The sequence below is a fragment of the Paracoccidioides brasiliensis genome (genome assembly GCF_000150735.1).
Source record: "Paracoccidioides brasiliensis Pb18 unplaced genomic scaffold supercont2.4, whole genome shotgun sequence".
Lineage (NCBI taxonomy): Eukaryota > Fungi > Ascomycota > Eurotiomycetes > Onygenales > Ajellomycetaceae > Paracoccidioides > Paracoccidioides brasiliensis.
In genome coordinates this window covers 1,289,554-1,306,635 of record NW_011371361.1, presented here as the reverse complement: position 1 = coordinate 1,306,635, position 17,082 = coordinate 1,289,554, and the positions used below count along the sequence as shown (strand labels likewise).

Below are 17,082 nucleotides of genomic sequence, written 5' to 3'. Positions count from 1 at the left end.
GCGTTTTATATGCTTCTGGTGGCCTCAAGAAATGGAGTGCCACGCCTCGCTCCCCAAAAACGTGGCCCTACTCCATTTCGCCGGGGAGCCAGAGACGGCTCGCAGCGCCCATTTATACCTCGCGGTTTGTCCCGCTGACCTGAGAAACTACCTTTGCACATCGATTACGGTATTAAACATGTCAGCACCGGCCGATTAAACGCTACACCCAATTCAATCTGGGACCTTTGGGAGGCGACGGGCTCTCCTCTCAGAGTCCGGCTCCGAATCAAACACCAAACAAACGAAAGGGCTCTCCATCACAGCAGGAACTTCGTCGGAAACTTTTGAAAGGCATGCCAAGAGATCTCTCCCTTCCCGCCATCGTGAGCTCGGGTGATCGGGCGCAGCAGGCGCTTGTGGTCCGAAAAGAATCTCCGTGGGACACGTTCAGCAGGGTCTATGAGTGCGAATTTGGCAGGGCCGGTGGCCGTGGTGGAACACATTGTCCGCCCCTCTACCGTTCTCGCCATCAGGGAGTTTCCCAAAGAATCGATCGACGAGACATTGGATAGATTCAAACGTATCCGACACGACAACATCATTCTCGCCCTGGAATGCTTTCGGACCGCAGATCTTCTTCATGTCGTATTTGAACATCAGCCGGTTTCTCTGGACCACCTGGTCGCTTGCAGAAAATGGCCCAGTGAGATTCAGTTAGCTTCTGTTGTGGCACAGGTAGGTCTCCATCACGATAACTTATGTGATGTGTCTAATACGTGGTAGATTCTCAACGGCCTGTCCCATCTAGCGGCGAACGGCCTCGAACATAGATCTCTAAGTGGTTCCAGCGTCCTGGTGGGCTACGACGGGTCGGTGAAGATCGGTAAGCAAGAACATCGTTGATGGATGTTGGGCTTCTGCTGATGACATGCTGCAGCGAGGCTAGAGAGCTGTCAACCTTGGACCGCGAATCTACCACGGGAGCGAGAGATCAAGGCGTTGGGAGTCGTGGTGATGGAGCTGATGGACAAAGACGCCAAGGAGGATGGAGCTGTCGGGGTGAACGACCTTCAACGTTGGCCGTCGGGCTCCAATGCGGTCGGGTTTCTGTCAGCGACCACTTCTACAGATTCTCTTGATGAGTTGAAGAAGGTAAGTTTCCGTCGTCAGCATGCAAGCAACTACGGTCTTCTCACTCGCTCTAGCATCCACTCGTGACAAGGCGACGGTGGAGTAAGGGTTACCTCGTCAGGCTGGTCTCCTTCGCCCTGATATCTACACGCACGTTCTACTCTGGCTTTGATTGATTGCAATTACATCACAGCCTCTCATTGAATCTATTCTGGTACTACCTAATGTCAGCGTAATTATTGTTTTTTACGGTCTTTGCTACAGAAACAGCTCGGCCTTTTTTTTTTTTTATATATAGTACTACATTGAAGATGTGTCGCATGTTCAACTCGGTTCGTTCTACTACTCTAAGTACTATTCTAAGCTGAGTCTTGTCCGGTTCAAATATTGTGCCATTGGAAATTGCCACCATTGCGGTTCCTCGTCTCAATCCGGTTGAAATTCAAGCTCCAACATCCTTACGTTGTCATACAGATAGCCTCTGACAATATCTCGCAGACGATCCCGCAATTCGGCTGAAGCAGAAACTAAGTCGATTAGCACTTCTGCCGTAAGCTCGCGGTGGGAGATCCTTACCCATCACAAGCACGTCCCCTCGCTCTTCCTGAACGTCAGTTAGCCGCTTGATACGTTCACCGGACGCCTCGGTCTGCAGAATATCCTGCAAGTCTGCCGAGCCCTTGTAGACAAAAGCACGTTCGTGTCCCCCAAATGGCATTCGGTCGCCTGTGATCTGGCCGAATTCCACGTAGATCGAGATGGTCAGGATCTATCGGTGCGGTTAGCCTGGTCAAGAAGCAGCCAGGGAACACGACTAAATACATAGCCTTCATCCAGGACGCCATCCTGCAGCAACTCGTTGAGCCAGGGCTGTACGGCAATCGCAGTATCTGTAACAGGTCAACCCAGGCCATCCGGTATGGGATATGGTCACACTCACCCAGGGTACGCAGTTGCCACACGAAGTGCACCCGACGTGTTCGAGAAGTACTTGTATTGTAGCTATGGACCAGCTGCTTGAGATACGGAATAACCGGGGCAACACCAAAATCGCTGGCCACTGCCAGGACCGTTTCATATTGCCCTGTAGATTCACTGGTACCGTGGGGCCCGCTGACCAATGCGGGAAAAGACAAGGAAACCCCGTGGCCCACTTCCACGTGTCGAAGCAAATCCGCCGTGAGATCATGGCGAGGCTGTATAAAAAGATCCAGAGCGCTCTGCTCGACGGGAGACCAAGACATCACCGTAAAGGGATGGCTCTGTGCCCATGACCACCAGCTCACGGACCTCATCCACAGATTTATGTACTGTCCGGGACGGACCCTCAGCGGCCTGGACAGGGCAACACGGATCTTGATGGGTTTGGTGCAACGATCATCGGAGTCGCTATCGTCGCCTCTCACAAGGCAAGTGACCAATGCTCGAGGGCAGCCGCGGGATGTGAAGACACCATTTCGGTAGAGGAAGAGCACGGACTGTAGGAAAAGAGTCACCAGAGAGGTACCTAGTAAGATGTACAGATAGAGCCGAGGAACGACTCCGAGGGATGGCAGGTGGCGCCAGATGGCATAGACCACAGAGGCACGCGGCCATTTGATGTAGCCGAAGAAAGATCTCATAGGTGAGCCGGCGAAAGAATGGCATGAAAAGCAGCGACAGTATCCCAAGAGACACGACACCCTGCCAGCCGGTTAGGTCAATAAGCCCGTGCGCGGTGCAAGAACTTACGATGAGTGCGAAGAGGTTGCCTAACATCACGCAGAGGAAAAGGAGTCCTGCCACTCATCAGGACAGCGTGAGTTGCTGAGAGGGCCATCACCATCCAACCTGCAGCGCGATGAGAACCTCGACATCTCCGTAATGATATCCCAAGAAGATCAGCGACAAAGCTGAGGTGCAACCAAATAAAGAGGAATATCATGTTGATCAGCGACAGTGTCCCCGCTCGACGACCAGCGTCTACAGCCGACAGGCTTGGAAAGCAAAGACAGAACACATTTATTGCACAATAGAGGAGATGGCAAAGAAAATCAAAGCGGGTTCAAGGACCGAGGAGTTGATGCCGGCCAAGCAGGTACGGGTAAGTGAGATGCTTTGCTATCAGCACGCTGACGATGCTTTTCAGGCGCGTGAGGTGTGATAGAAATCTGGCCACGACGAGAAGGGCAAAGGTGCCGCCAGCGGCGATCGCATAGATTTCTGTAGCATCCATAACACTCACTCGGAGTACAATCTAGGTCCGTGGAAAGAAGCCTTACTCGCACAGCAAGAAAGGCAGCAGGGTATGTGACGGTCGGCAAACGTTCCTTTCAAGGTCGGACCACCCGGGCGATGGTGCCCATATAGGACATGGTGCAATCTGAACTGGACATGTCATCATCCGACAGCAGCCTCTTCTTCGAGATTCCACTGACTTCGGTCGCGCGACCATCTGAAGGGGCCACGGTTTTCACAGCGTGGCCCTGACCATAAAACATGTGGCAGGCCGGGTTGAGGTGCGGACAGTGACCATCCGCAATCAATTACACGTGACCCCATGAACACCTTTCCCGGCTGGGCGTTCTCTCTCGAACACAACTTCGACAGGAGTCTCTCTCTCTGCGGGGCCAGGGCGGGCTCTGATTCTCTGCGTCTTTCGCAGGATGATGCAAGGTTTGCCCAGCACCTCTGCCTTCAGATCCAGTCACTCATTTCTCGGCTACATCAGCGTGGAGATTGCCAGCCATTTTTTCCGGGTTCCCAACATTGAATGCGGGTGGCTTAAGAGGGGGGGGCTGTCAGGGCTCCAAATCCCCCGCCTGGTCGATCATTTTAGCTCCACTATTCCCAGTCCATTCGGTAGCCGCCAGGGACCCACCAATCGCGCACCATGCAGCTTCTGACCTATCATTGACCGTTGCGTTGCCTAATGCGGGGATTCACTCGCAGATCGACAGATTTTGGTCGCCGGTCGTCCTTCGCACGCGGCCCTTTTGTACAGCAGCACCAATCTGTTCTCTGTCACAGAAATGGGCTCTTGGAGCTGCTGCAAACCAAGTGGGGTGGAATGATATTCAAAGTCCCTGGTACGTGGCTCCCGTGGTGGGCTCGCAAACTCATGACCCTTTTGTTCCTCCGCAGAGTTCCTTGCTCTGCTCAAAATGCGCGGCCCCAATTTTTCCGCGCTGGGATTCGATCACCCCTTGTTCCTGGCCCCGGAATACAGGCCGAAAGCTTACTCACTGGTTAACCAAAGTCACTCCTTGGCGTCCTTCTGGTCCGGACCGTGGTGGTTCGGTATTACACTCGTAATGTTTTAAACCAGAGTGGGCCTGCCAACCATCCAAATCACCCACCATCCCCTCCAGTTTATGCAGCTTATCACTGGACACTTGTGCGCTTCCCTTATGTGTGTCCGCCTTTGAAAGGAAACTCCCCCAGATCTGTTGCCGGAATTCTCGGGTCGGATCCTCGTACTTCAGCTTATAATGAATCCTGCTGAGGATAGCATCGTCAAACTCATCAACACGATTTGTAGTAAGACACAAAATCCCCTCATAATATTCAAGCTTGCGGAGGAAGACCGTCACGGAATGATCGTGGACTCCGCCGATCGAGCGTCCATGCAAAAAGACGTCGTCCTCGTCTATGTGGAGTATAGCATTGAAATGGCTGGCGATCTTGAATATGTTGGAGACATGCTCCTCCAGACATTTGTCGTGTATCAGTTCTCCCGCAGCGACCTAAAAGGTATCATTAGTCTTCGACTGGCGATTTGCGGATAAGGGACATACTCTATAAAGGGGTCGTTGCAGGTGCTCCTCCATTGCCTCGGCGGTGTAAGTCTTTCCGAGACCTGGGCGGCCACTGATATTGAAAGTCAGGGTACTCCATTTGCTAACAAGGACGCAGTCACTTACTACAGGAGCACGTTGAGGCCACGCCCTTTGCCCGTAACGAAATCGTCAAAGGGGATGCTAGGTACCAGGCCTAATCGAGTCTTTGCCAGAGCTAAGAATGTGTCCATTTGCTGACTGGGAATCCGGAGGTTTTCGAAGGTTGCGGATGACCATTGAGCTTGATCGAGATCGGCGACCGCAAACTCCACTGCGTTCAAAGGTTAACGAGAACACTAGTCAAAAGCTAGTTTCACTTACTCCACATGTTCTCGCTGAAACAGTATCCTAAAACCGTTGGACAGCAAGTAAGAAAGTCAACGTCCTTCATTCCGGATGGATTCACACCATTGCTTTTCACCTGTCCTCCCATGCGTTGACCCTGATTATCAAAAAACACATGAAGACTGGCGGAGCTGTCACTGCCCATGTATAATTCACTCCGCTGGTTGATCCGCGGTCTGGTGTAGTTTGGATTCATCTGGCGAAAGAAGGCCGGATCCACCATGATACGGCTGTCAATGGAGATCTGGACAATTTCTCCCCGGACTTGGACGAAGGCACGACCGCGGCAGTGGCGAATATGCTGCCCCTTCAGGTCGCAAAAATTGCGGCCGCAGTCGATGAGAGATCTCATGGGCATCTGATTTGTTTGGGTGATGGTCAAAGGGGGAACGCCTCGAGATCGTGAATGGGCCTGGGTCCATGGAACCGGACCACCTCCAGCTGGGTACCGGCTTCACCGAATACCTCACCGTCAAAGTCCAGATAGCGACAATCTAAGCTGAAGTATTTGATCCCGTTCATTTTCATTTTCTCTTCTCCGGCATCAAATATAACACATCGAGGCTTGCCTGTCCCTGGGCAGGTACTGTATACGAAGATACCTGGTTTGAAGATGGTCCAAAGCAGGTCGTAGGTGATCTCTCCCCTCTTCAGAAGTGGCAAAAGGCTCTGGGTTGTGGAGGCATAGGTTTCCTTGATATACCCGATGAGCAGATCCACATGCTTCGAACGCGGGTCTCCGTGGTTCTTTCCTTTCTTCTCTAGGTCAGGAAGGAAATTGTACAGGAAGTTGCGCTCAATCTGATATTGGATTAATAACTTCTTCAACGAGATTGAGTTGGAGGACGAAACAATACCGAAGATTTATCCTCGCGCAAGCTGATAGCCCTAACATCTCTCACAATTTCTCGCAGAACTTCAAGCAACACTTCAGACTTAATATTTGACAAAGGTCTTAGTTTCATTGGTCATCCTGTCTGATATGCTGTCAGTTATCAACCGTGAGAGAAGTTGGGGTCGTGTTCCTACCTAGCTGCTTCCGGGCAACAAATACATACTGGTCAAGATCATCAAGGACCTTGTCCTCTCCCACGGATTCCACAATCTTATACTTCGAGTTGTCCTTGTCCCACCTAGCTGGCAGTGAGCATAAAGAGGATGAGACTCCTGGATGATGGGACGTACACTTCATGGACTTCTTTTATATTCAAGCTTTGATGCTCGAGCTTTCACCTCGTTGCCTCCTTTATCCTTTCATTTCTCTGATTTGACATCTCCAATTGGCTCCGAAGACTCTGATGGCTGCTTGGCTTGACGAAGAATATCCATGAAAAGCTGTTGCAGTTGCTCCATTGTAACGGGCTGCTGCGGGTCTTCATTGTTGGGGCTATTTGGAGGTGTTTGAGGGGGAGGAAGAGAAGAAGGGCGAGGAGCTTTGGTGCTGTTAGACTTGTGGGTTTGGACATTGTGATTCGATAATGATATAGCGGTAACATGTAATGGCTCGCGGATATTGGAATGGAAAAATAGTTTTGCTGGGTTTTTTTCTTGATCAAGTCAATTCATTACCTCAGGATTCGGAGGAGATCTTGCGTCCTTATATGCTGTTCATTCACTGAGTAGAGCGAACCGTCTCTGTGTATATCTATGTAGGATATGTTGTCCATACCGGCCTAGAACATCCTAGGCACTGCGCTATACGCTCTAGATGTCCACGTCTGATCTTGTGTTCCTGCCTCCACTGCGACGTCGAAGCACAAAAGGGGACGGTCGTTGAGAAGGTGGGACGTTCGATTGGTAGACAGCTCAGGGGAAGACAAACTCGATGCCGGGTTTGTTATCCCTTGAACCCCGTGCGGCCGAGCTGAAGACGATTGAGAGCGAGAATTTTCGTAGCGTACAGCAGTGGGATAACCCATTGCATGGGAAAAACCCCTCGGAAAAACCTGCGCTGGGGAAAGGAGTCCTGCAGAAAGGGGACTTCCCAACAATGTTAGGGAAAACCCTGAGAGGAAAACTTTGTAATATGCAGATTTTGGGATATCCCAAACAAGGCTCAAGATAGAGTGAAGCTCACGATATGAAACATGGTGAAATTCTAGCATCATGGTAAAAATGTATTATCGTCGGTAGGCACAGTCAGTATCGCGAAAAGCAAATCATGGTTCTGGCAGCTTCACTGGGTGGAAAAAAGTTCTTCAGGTGACTGCTTGGGCACCAAATATGTCATATGGCTAGGATAATCAATATTCAAGCATGGTGGGGCGTTCACTCTGACGGTGCAATCGCTGCCTGAACGTCTAGCCTTTAAATCTAACTGTGTTCTTCGGGCGGGGTAGAAGCTCCAAGATCACCTTTTCCGGTCACATCACCACACTCGCCTTCATTTGAAACGATCGATTTTCTCATACAAGAAGTCATGTCCCTCACCCAAAACAACCTCGATAGTGACCTGAGTAGGTTTGGCTTCGTCGTTGTAGGAAAGATTTCCTCGAAGCTCATCTAGAAGCTGCAGACGCATTTACAATCAAAGAAGGTCTCGCGCATAGTTCACCGGCACAGTAAACTGGAGTGGAATAGTGACTGCGATGCCATCTTTAATGATTTCGAAACGCGGTAAGCTGGAAACATGAAAACCTAAGAAACGGGACTGATTGAAGGATAGAACCTCAAACCTAAGATATCATCAGTCAAGGATAAGTCTTGCCTTCATCGTCGTTTCGTCTACTTCCACGAGTTCCCCGATCCGTCGGCCATTTTTAAACCTCCTGTTGGACAAGGGCTATTCGCCGTGTTAATTGTGGTTAAATCGGGTTCTGGATTTCTGCTCTTGTGTTTAGGGTCTCATAGGAGGAAGGGCCTGGAGGCGGGAAATCCCCTGTGGTTTCTATAGCGGAAGTTCCCCAGGAAGATGGTATTGTTGCTATCATTGATGCAAACCTAGCGCGGCAGGATTCTCCGGTGAAACATAAAGACAGTGGAGGTTCCTGCATTTTACTGGAGTACTGACAAGAATATAAAATATGATCTATGTCAAGAGGCTGTTCAGACTTTCAAATGTATTTTCAAGTCTTTGCATTATTAAATAGTATTCAGCGAAACACTCTGATTTTTCACTCAAAGCCCAATGATGAACTAAAATCTGCCCAGGCTTGCATTTCAACATTTTTGTTCGCATAGAATTCAACGAAAGCATGATCGAAACCTGATTGGAAGATTATTTCCGTTGTGTCTCCAGTACCTGTATCCATATTTTCCTGCTGCCTCCCTACACTAGTACTCGCAAAGAATTTATCCCAATCGACATCGCCAACTGACTGAGTCTGAAGGTCCGCTGGGGCCTCCAACTGCATCGTTCCAGGTAATGTGAAACTTCCACCCCCATCGCTGGGTTGTACCGTACGTGGTAAAGTTGAGCCTTCCCCTGACGTAGTTGATGACAGCGTCGCGGGCTCAACAGCTGCCTCTTCAATTGAAATATTCAGTTCCACGAGAGATTCCGGGCTTGAATTGCGAGGAGGAAATGGAGAAAGCAAGAGGCAGGGTATTGGGATGGCATAATCGAAAATGATCCACATTTACCATTAGGCTCTTCAGAAAGGTGATCCTCGCTGTCATTTGAAGGAGAACTTGGTTGAAGAGTCGACGCAATCTGTATTATCCGGTGGCAGCCATCGATGGTTTCGGTATTCTGGCATTGGGGCGCCGCCGTTTCCTCCCTTTGCAATTATGTACCTCAATTTTACCTGGGGAGGTTGGGCGAGACACTACATACAGTTAGAATATAATGAAAAATTACTGTTGAATGGACTCACAAATAGAAGCAACTTGACTTCGCTCACTTTGAAGCAAGTCATCCATAGCCAGCTTGGACAGATGTTTTCTCAAGCCCAGTGTCTGCATGTGACGAGGACTCCCTGTTTCTTGCATTGCTGGACAATGCTATGGGGGTTGGTGTGATTGCTAATATTTTCTCTTGCTAACTCTGAAACATGTCAAAGCAGCGAGCTCCAATCGACAGCGCGAGACTGATGCTGCCCTTGTTTCAAGAACGAACTACGCGCCCGAAATATAATTCTCTTCCCAGCAGTTTATTATAAGAACCTCTGCACATTTCTGCTCTCGACGCATACTAGCATGATAAAAGAGCTAAAAAAAAAAAAAATTTATAGCCATATGCCTAGTTCAGCGACCTACAACCAGTCTCGCAAGCGTCAGTATCCTGAGCCCCATCGATCCGACAGGTCGCGATTTCGGAAAAGGTAGAAGTTCGATGCGTCGGCATCAACATATTGGGATAACCTGTCAAAGATTTGGTTAACCAAAGATGCATTAGAGGAGTTGGATCGAAGAAACGGCCTTCCGAAACCACCCAAGAACCATCATAGACCTATCACTCGACAATTTCACACCGAGCTGAAAAAGCGCTGTAATTCTTTTCAGTTCGCTCCGGTCTTTCTCCGTGATTGTGCACCTGCTTGTTCAAAGCAGATAAAGAGGGCTTCCAGATTGGGAGGACCTGACCTAACTGACCTTAGAAATGTATGTAACTACAAATCCATGCAAATACGTCATTGCTGATAATATAGCCCAGTATCCTAAACCGGAAAACTTCCTCGAAAAGGCAATGAGCTCAAGGTCTCGGAGTAGAAAGCGACGCGCAGGTTCTCCATCAACAGGCGCAGATACGAGGGATACCACCAAGTCCACGAGCAATACACCCTATAATCGTAACTTCCAGCAGAATATGATTGACCATGGCGTTTACCCTGACGGATATGAATATCCCGATGGTCGAATACCAGCAATGCCAAATAACTGGAAGGAGATCAATGAAACATTAGCTCGACCCCGACCCTCCCTTTCCCCATCGAAGTTCTCTGATGAACATTTCCGGAAATTCAAACGAGCAGATACCCACTCATCTAAAGAACAACCGGTCACATCGTCAGTGATTCCTATCATCGAAGGTGATGTTGATGATCCCAAATGCGCCGGAGGGGGATATCCACTTGGAAATCTTGCCCCCTTAACTGATGGTACACTGGCTCAGGCCAAGCCAGATCACTTCTACGGTGCGCGTCCTGAACAGCTTGATCGTCAAATCCGCAGCGAACTTAGCGACCATATCTTTCCCGCAACACAGGATGATCTTCCAATGGTTCCAAATTTCTTTTTGGAAGCAAAAGGCCCTGATGGATCCTTGGCTGTGGCTACACGGCAGGCATGTTATGACGGCGCACTAGGAGCTCGGGGAATGCACGCTCTCCAGTCATACCAACAAGACGGATCAACTTATGACAATAATGCTTACACTCTTACATTGACTTATCATGGCGATACACTCAAGCTATACACAACTCATCTCATCAAGCCCGAAGGCCCAGGCCGTCGCCCTGAATATATTATGACCCAACTCAATACTTGGGGCATGACTGGGAACCTGGAAACGTTTCGGCAAGGAGCATGTGCATATCGAAATGCTCGAGACTGGGCAAAGGAAAAGAGGGACGAATTTATAAGGACAACAAATGAAAGGCACTTAGAGGCTCAATCTCAACTTCTCCATTCTACCTCTCAGTGCCAGATAGCTTCCGAGGCAGCCCTTACCTTGGACGGCTCTGATGTATCGACATTATCTGACGAAACAGAGTACCAAGACGCGCAATGGAGCTTCGCGGATACAACCAAAGAAGGCGGAAGAGACTCTCATATTCTTAGCAGACATGCCAAGAAGCAGAGAGTTGGCTCCATTGTTCAAGGTGATGCAACGGGTAATAAGACTACTCGGTGTCTGAATTGATGATAAATAGGGCTTGTCATGCACAGATGGAAACCATAACAACCAGGGCAGCTTCCCTTTTTGGGGGTTGATCAAAGTCACAAGAATAGCATAATATTGATCGGAGTTTCTTCGCATAACTCTTGAAACTTCCCACCCGGGTTTAGGCCTGTTTGAATCCATATAAAAATAATACAATATGTTCCATATTCGTACAGCCTTTTCCCTTCTAGTTTGGCTAAAGCAATCGGTAAAGCCCCGCAGGTCATCTATTGAAGCAAGATCTAGTTCTCAATTTATATAGGTGCTGTACCCTTGGCACTAGACTGACTGGTTAGGTAAGTTAGATCCACTTCACTCAGATACTTTCCAGGTCACTGAGATTTGCTTTGGTTGGGATGGTACTCCTCCGCGGTTAATTATTCTGCATAGTCAGCCTTGTCCAATTATCCAGCGCCATGTATAACCCCTGGTTTATCACTTGGGACTAAATACATAATTGCTTGGGTTCATTTTTGAGCACACTGCACTAAAAATGCCAAGAGACCAACAACACCCTCCTCCGAGCTCAAACTTGTAAATGGGTGACTCATGAAAGGATACTGGGATGGATAGCGACCTTGAGGTCGCTCAGCATATCGCAGGGATATTGTCAAGGTGGCAAGCTACAACACATGTTGCATGAAATGATTGGTTCGCAGCGAACAAGGTCGAGTCGGTATCAAGCACCGCGGCACAAGAATCGAGCACGCCCGCTTTTTGCTTCTCCCTAAAACCATTTTAAGAGGGCCCCGGGGGGGGGGCACAATTTTCCCCGCCCCGCCTTTTTTCCCCCCAAGAAAAAAAAGGCCGATCCTCCTGCTTGATCTTCTCCTTGGGGGGGGGGGGGGGGGGGGGGGAAGAATCCTCGTGGGGAGCGTCCTCAGGCAGCATCGTTCGCTTCGGTCGTCCTCGCAGGGGACCCACCTTCGAGGAAGTCGTCTCTCCGCCTCCACCCCCTCATTGCGTCGCCGCCACTCGTCTTCCCAGAGCATCCGAGGTGGGCCAAATCAGAAGCTTCACCAGGAGATGGATCTGTGCCGGTGGCAGCTCGAATTCCGTCCGTTTCATGGGTAGGTGGGCAGGGAGAGTGGCTGTCAAGATGGGAGGATGTCGCGCACTTGGAACGTGGGTTTGATTTATAATGAGGTGCCGTGATCCTCTACAGTTGTCCAAAAATGAAGGTGGCACCACTGGGCCTCCCTCTTCACATATCCTGTTAAAAAAAAATGATATCACATAAACCATAGGGAGTTGGGCAAAACGCATGCATTGATATTCAAGCCCAAACCACGGCCATCTGCTTATTTGTTCTTCTTGGTTTAGTCGATAAAAAAGGGCACGTTGGAATTCTAGGAGCCGGAGAACGGCAAAGGAGCGGGGAAACACACTGAAGATGCGGACGGACGTGGAGGCGATGATATAGGCGGTATTTTTGGAAGCCAAATCGACCGCATGTGTTCCGTTATGGATGCTCTCGTGAATTCATAACAGTGCTCAAGCCAAGTTTGCCAGTCCCAGTCAATCCATTCATGAAAATTCGCATGACGGCCCCAACCCTGATCCCAGCGCAGCAATGGGGGATATGGGAACACCAAGAAGGTATTTGGCTTTCCACTCGGCAGGGCTGTTTGAAGGAGTTCGACCAATCCCGCAATATCCAAAGTCAATGAGTACCACACACCGATGAGCGCTATCCAGCACAAGAACATTCCTCGGGTGTATATCTCTATGTAATATATCATGAGCATACAGCATAGATTCTGCATCGACAATTGCCTTCAAAATATTTTGACGCTCTGACCGCGTATGGTTGGTTGGATTGAGACGTTGCATTGAGATCCCGGGTACTTTTTCGATAAGGATTAACCGGATAGATCGCGAAGTTTTTTTATTCAGAATTGGCAGTTCAAGTGTAAAGGACCCATAATATTTTGGAATGACAGTTCCTTCAAGTGGATAAAGCAGTCGGTAGGCTGCGGTTTCATGAGAGTATGCTAGGTCCGTATAGCGAAAAGGATCCACATCATCTTGCTCATGGTCAAAGTAAAGGGGATCGCAGAGCTTAGCGACTAGATACTTATCAGTTGGTATCGAGTCTAATATATCTGGAGTCTTATCGACCATGTAGACGGTAACAAGTTGAGCACTGTGTTGGTCTCCTATTCTGACAGGTCCAACAAACCTTTAATCGAATAGTACCCTTTCCAGTCAATCCAGGCAATGGAGGATGAAGTATGCAACGATCCACAGGATGCGTACTTTCCCTTTCCCGATGCCCCTCATAAGATAAGACGACCTCAACCTGTTTGCGGGAGCAGGTGGAGTATGAGGGTGGATGCAAAACTCTTGCCCAGGAAAGTAAGATAATGGTGGCTTGGACTTGTTGTATCTAGCACAGTAGGAAGCACTCAGTTGATAAGTCATGGCTGTGCAAGATTTGGAAATTTGGAAAATTAGAAAGGTCTGAGAAAGCAGCAGTTACTGTTGTGGACATCAAAATGAAATGAACAGCTCGCTCGCACTTAAAAATGTATTTCAGCCCCGCTAGTCATGGACTAACCGGATTGGGGTACTAGACAGAGCTGGCGGGGAAGGTTGTTGGCGCGCGGCAAGAGCTAAAGCGCCCAAAAATGAGGGGTTTGGGGGCTTAACTTTAGGCAGGCGGGTGCTTGGAGGTATATAGAGATACTTTAATCACATATTTCCTTCCCAGCTCCTCATTAGGATATGCGATGCTTCTCTTTAGTCTTACTGTCATTTTGCACTCTGGAGGTTACACATAAGGACACAGGATGCCGCAACAAACTGTTCTTGAATCCTTCTGGGAACCTCTTCCAAGTCTTTCTATTTCACCTCTCCCAAACAATGCCACTTACCGCACGATCCAGGCGTCTGCTCAATCAACAGTTGGCATGGATGCTCCCAAAGCTTTCATGCTAGAGAACGCAAGCATCCTTCTTCAGGTTGCGGGAAATCGGCTTCCCGCCAATGTATCTTCTCTTCAGGAGCGAATGCCTCGGGTGGAAAAGAGCCATTTACTTCATACAGAGTCAGATGTCATTCGTGCTTCTATCCAGTACCTCCTCCAGAAAGCGGCGATGTTGCGCTAAACCCAATCAGGATGGCGCTAAACCATGTAAGGCAATTCCCCAATGATACGGTATACCTGGGTAATAAGAGGCAGCCACCAAATCTCCTATTCAAGGTTAGGCACCCGGGCGTATGATAAACTAGTTATCAGGTGACTTAAACCGTTGATATAATCCCAAGGACGGATCTACGGGTCAATTCCAAGTTTACCTCAATTCCAAGCGTTGAAGCTTTCATCAAACTGTTCTCCGATATTCCGTACTTGTGTACTTCAAGTAAGCTTAAAAGTACTAACGATGGTTTATTGTCTACAATGATTAAGGTTGTTCTGACAAGCACAAGATCTCAGTTTTCAAGATAAACCAACTTCGATAATCACTTGGTTACTGGGCGGATCAATATCCATCATCAATAAAGCCCTTTGCAATGGATATCAACTCACTGCCCTTCCCGAGTGAGAAGGGCACAACGCATCACAACTCTGAAAGCGTGAGCCCCATAACATCGGTTCGAAAGAATGGACCCCGACATTCCAAGGGCACAGTCTGCATTTTCGCGATATTCCTTGCACTTTTCTATAGATTTATCTTCCTCCCCCGCTCAGTGATACTGGGGAAATGGAGTTCTCAGACCAATGGGACACAGCTCCAAGTATTTCAGTTATACAAACCACTCCCCGGTGGTCCACCGAACAAAGACCCATCAGAGGGATGCAATAGGGAACTTTTATTGATGAAACATGAGTTTGGGTTTAGCTATGGACATCCTTTTGTTGGTAAGGTTTTTTTTTTTTATTATTTTTTTATATTTTATTTTATTTTTCAAATAATCTAGTCTAGACCGAGAATGGAAATGTCCAGTGCCAGTTCATTGATATATATCTACAAAGGAAACTATGTGCCTCCCAAGTGCGATTTTGACACTGTGATTATGAACCTGACGGTCACATCCAAGGGTCGCCAGTTTGATAGATTAGCACTTATGTTTCTCGGTGATACTGAGGTTTTCCGCACGTCAACGGCTGAGCCTACGCCGAATGGGATTGTTTGGACATATCTCAAGGACGTGTCCCTTTACAAGGCTCTGTGGATGGAACCTCAAAAACTTATCTTCGATCTCGGGAACCTAATCGATGAAACTTACACAGGTCCCTTTAACGTATCACTGACAGCAGCATTTTCGTTAAGAAATCGTGACATCAGAACGGCAGATGTTATTCTTCCTATTTCCGCACAGCGCTCAGAGGTAGACTTACCGAGCGCGTTCAACCTTCCAGATAGCAATGCGAGTGTCATACACAGTATACCTGACGATGCCTACCGGGCAGTTGTATCCATATCCGCCTGTGGTCAATCTACTGAGGAATTTTGGTACACGAACGTCCTCTCGTCAGATACTTATACTTTTAATCAAACAACTGGACCTTTATATGGATATTCCCCTTTTCGCGAAGTTCAACTGCTCATCGACGGTCAATTAGCGGGAGTTGTATGGCCCTTCCCAATTATTTTCACGGGAGGAATTGCTCCCGGTTTCTGGAGACCTATTGTCGGGATTGATGCTTTTGATTTGCGAGAGCCAGAGATTGATATTACTCCGTTTTTACCTGTATTAGCAGATGGTCAACCCCATTCCTTCAGGCTTAATGTTGTTGGTCTAGGGGACATCAAGGACGGCGTAGCAGAGCTGTCACCACAAGTTGGGTCCTATTGGGTGGTGACGGGGAAGATTTTCATCTATCTCGACGAAGAATCTGCATCGAAACGGAGTATGATATCTCCACAGGACAACTCTATTCCCGTTGTTTCGACGCAGATGAAATCTAATATCATGCACGAGTGGACGCAGAATCCCCGGACAGGTGCCAATGAAACTCTTTCGTACACAGTCCAAGTATATAGGTCATTATCCGTCATCTCACCTTCCTCATCTTGGACTCAAAACAACGCATTTTCAAACTCCGGGTCGTTTTCCAAGCAAGGCAGGGCTCAATTAAGTAATCAGAGGACAGATGCTACATCAAAATCGCTTGATTCATCCTACGGAAGCGACATCATTGTCAGTGAAACAGCCAGCTCTTATCCACTGGAAGTCCACTCTATATATTGGTCTACCACCAGTGGTTTAGAAATCCAAGCTTCTTTATCTCGCTGTTTGAAATTTACGTATCAGACTGAACTTGACTATTACTCCCCGTACACTCTCACAACCGGCTCATCCCAATACGATGCAACGCAGTTTGGCGAGGCGACATATAAATCCATGCATGGCAGATCGTGGTCCACAGGGAATACTACAGAAATTTTCAAAGAAAGCTCTGGGGGGACAACATACGGCGTACGAGCTAGGGCAATTAATGGCACTGTTATTGACGCACGTACACAACCCACATTGTCCTCCCGGCCTCCAGGTCAAGAATCCTCCCCGGGTAGAGACAGCGTCAGGGCAATGCTTGGAAGGGGACCAGGCAGAATCAAACCTTGAGTTTCCTTATATGGAGTTATGCAAGTGGAACTCAAGGCAGAACGCTTGGTTGTCTGTCCTGGGTGTTGACAGTATTGAGATCCGTTGAAACCCGGACTCTGCTACACTACTTTAACGTAAAATGAAGTCATCGTCATCTCATGATGCTCACCTCTTTTCTTGACTTCTCTCCTTCCTTCAGAGCAAGCAGGCATACGCTTGTCGAAGTGCACTCCCGCCTATAAGAGCAATATAACCTTTTTTTATTAGTTAGTTAACTATTTAATTACTATTACAAATGAACACAGAAACTCTAATGAAGAAGCTCAGGATAGCACTGCTTATGCAGGTCGGCGAAAATGACTGGATTTTTGACCGGTGACAAGAGCCCGCTTCGGAACTGGGCTAAACGACTAACTCCGGAAAAAT

At 48.4% G+C, this 17,082-nt stretch overlaps 9 protein-coding genes across 9 annotated transcripts; 4 read left to right on the top strand and 5 right to left on the bottom strand.

Annotated features, from left to right (window-relative positions):
* Positions 1-31: 31 nt before the first annotated feature.
* Positions 32-1,289, top strand: PADG_03938 (serine/threonine protein kinase; the record flags this gene model as incomplete). Its single annotated transcript, XM_010760946.1, has 6 exons — positions 32-124; positions 186-375; positions 434-717; positions 766-865; positions 920-1,134; positions 1,188-1,289. The coding sequence occupies 6 exons, from the start codon at positions 32-34 to the stop codon at positions 1,287-1,289; spliced, it is 984 nt and encodes a 327-aa protein (XP_010759248.1).
* A 250-nt stretch (positions 1,290-1,539) lies between these two features.
* On the bottom strand, positions 1,540-3,593 carry PADG_03937 (uncharacterized protein; the record flags this gene model as incomplete). The annotated part of the gene is made up of 7 exons (XM_010760945.1): positions 1,540-1,640; positions 1,690-1,882; positions 1,936-2,003; positions 2,054-2,620; positions 2,845-3,089; positions 3,195-3,349; positions 3,438-3,593. The coding sequence occupies 7 exons, from the start codon at positions 3,591-3,593 to the stop codon at positions 1,540-1,542; spliced, it is 1,485 nt and encodes a 494-aa protein (XP_010759247.1).
* Positions 3,594-4,334: 741 nt separating this feature from the next.
* PADG_11683 (uncharacterized protein) lies at positions 4,335-5,634 on the bottom strand (the record flags this gene model as incomplete). Its single annotated transcript, XM_010761611.1, has 4 exons — positions 4,335-4,838; positions 4,890-4,962; positions 5,016-5,202; positions 5,253-5,634. The coding sequence occupies 4 exons, from the start codon at positions 5,632-5,634 to the stop codon at positions 4,335-4,337; spliced, it is 1,146 nt and encodes a 381-aa protein (XP_010759913.1).
* A 20-nt stretch (positions 5,635-5,654) lies between these two features.
* On the bottom strand, positions 5,655-6,742 carry PADG_11682 (uncharacterized protein; the record flags this gene model as incomplete). The annotated part of the gene is made up of 4 exons (XM_010761610.1): positions 5,655-6,077; positions 6,134-6,230; positions 6,335-6,409; positions 6,510-6,742. The coding sequence occupies 4 exons, from the start codon at positions 6,740-6,742 to the stop codon at positions 5,655-5,657; spliced, it is 828 nt and encodes a 275-aa protein (XP_010759912.1).
* A 1,647-nt stretch (positions 6,743-8,389) lies between these two features.
* On the bottom strand, positions 8,390-9,206 carry PADG_03935 (uncharacterized protein; the record flags this gene model as incomplete). The annotated part of the gene is made up of 4 exons (XM_010761352.1): positions 8,390-8,742; positions 8,859-8,928; positions 9,012-9,043; positions 9,092-9,206. The coding sequence occupies 4 exons, from the start codon at positions 9,204-9,206 to the stop codon at positions 8,390-8,392; spliced, it is 570 nt and encodes a 189-aa protein (XP_010759654.1).
* A 62-nt stretch (positions 9,207-9,268) lies between these two features.
* On the top strand, positions 9,269-11,079 carry PADG_03934 (uncharacterized protein; the record flags this gene model as incomplete). The annotated part of the gene is made up of 4 exons (XM_010760944.1): positions 9,269-9,365; positions 9,449-9,538; positions 9,613-9,818; positions 9,871-11,079. The coding sequence occupies 4 exons, from the start codon at positions 9,269-9,271 to the stop codon at positions 11,077-11,079; spliced, it is 1,602 nt and encodes a 533-aa protein (XP_010759246.1).
* A 901-nt stretch (positions 11,080-11,980) lies between these two features.
* PADG_03933 (uncharacterized protein) lies at positions 11,981-13,524 on the bottom strand (the record flags this gene model as incomplete). The annotated part of the gene is made up of 3 exons (XM_010760943.1): positions 11,981-12,191; positions 12,656-13,282; positions 13,349-13,524. 3 exons carry the CDS (start codon positions 13,522-13,524, stop codon positions 11,981-11,983), a joined length of 1,014 nt encoding a protein of 337 aa, XP_010759245.1.
* Positions 13,525-13,892: 368 nt separating this feature from the next.
* On the top strand, positions 13,893-14,210 carry PADG_03932 (uncharacterized protein; the record flags this gene model as incomplete). The annotated part of the gene is made up of 1 exon (XM_010761351.1): positions 13,893-14,210. One exon carries the CDS (start codon positions 13,893-13,895, stop codon positions 14,208-14,210), a length of 318 nt encoding a protein of 105 aa, XP_010759653.1.
* Positions 14,211-14,616: 406 nt separating this feature from the next.
* PADG_03931 (uncharacterized protein) lies at positions 14,617-16,674 on the top strand (the record flags this gene model as incomplete). Its single annotated transcript, XM_010760942.1, has 2 exons — positions 14,617-14,965; positions 15,080-16,674. 2 exons carry the CDS (start codon positions 14,617-14,619, stop codon positions 16,672-16,674), a joined length of 1,944 nt encoding a protein of 647 aa, XP_010759244.1.
* Positions 16,675-17,082: the final 408 nt, after the last annotated feature.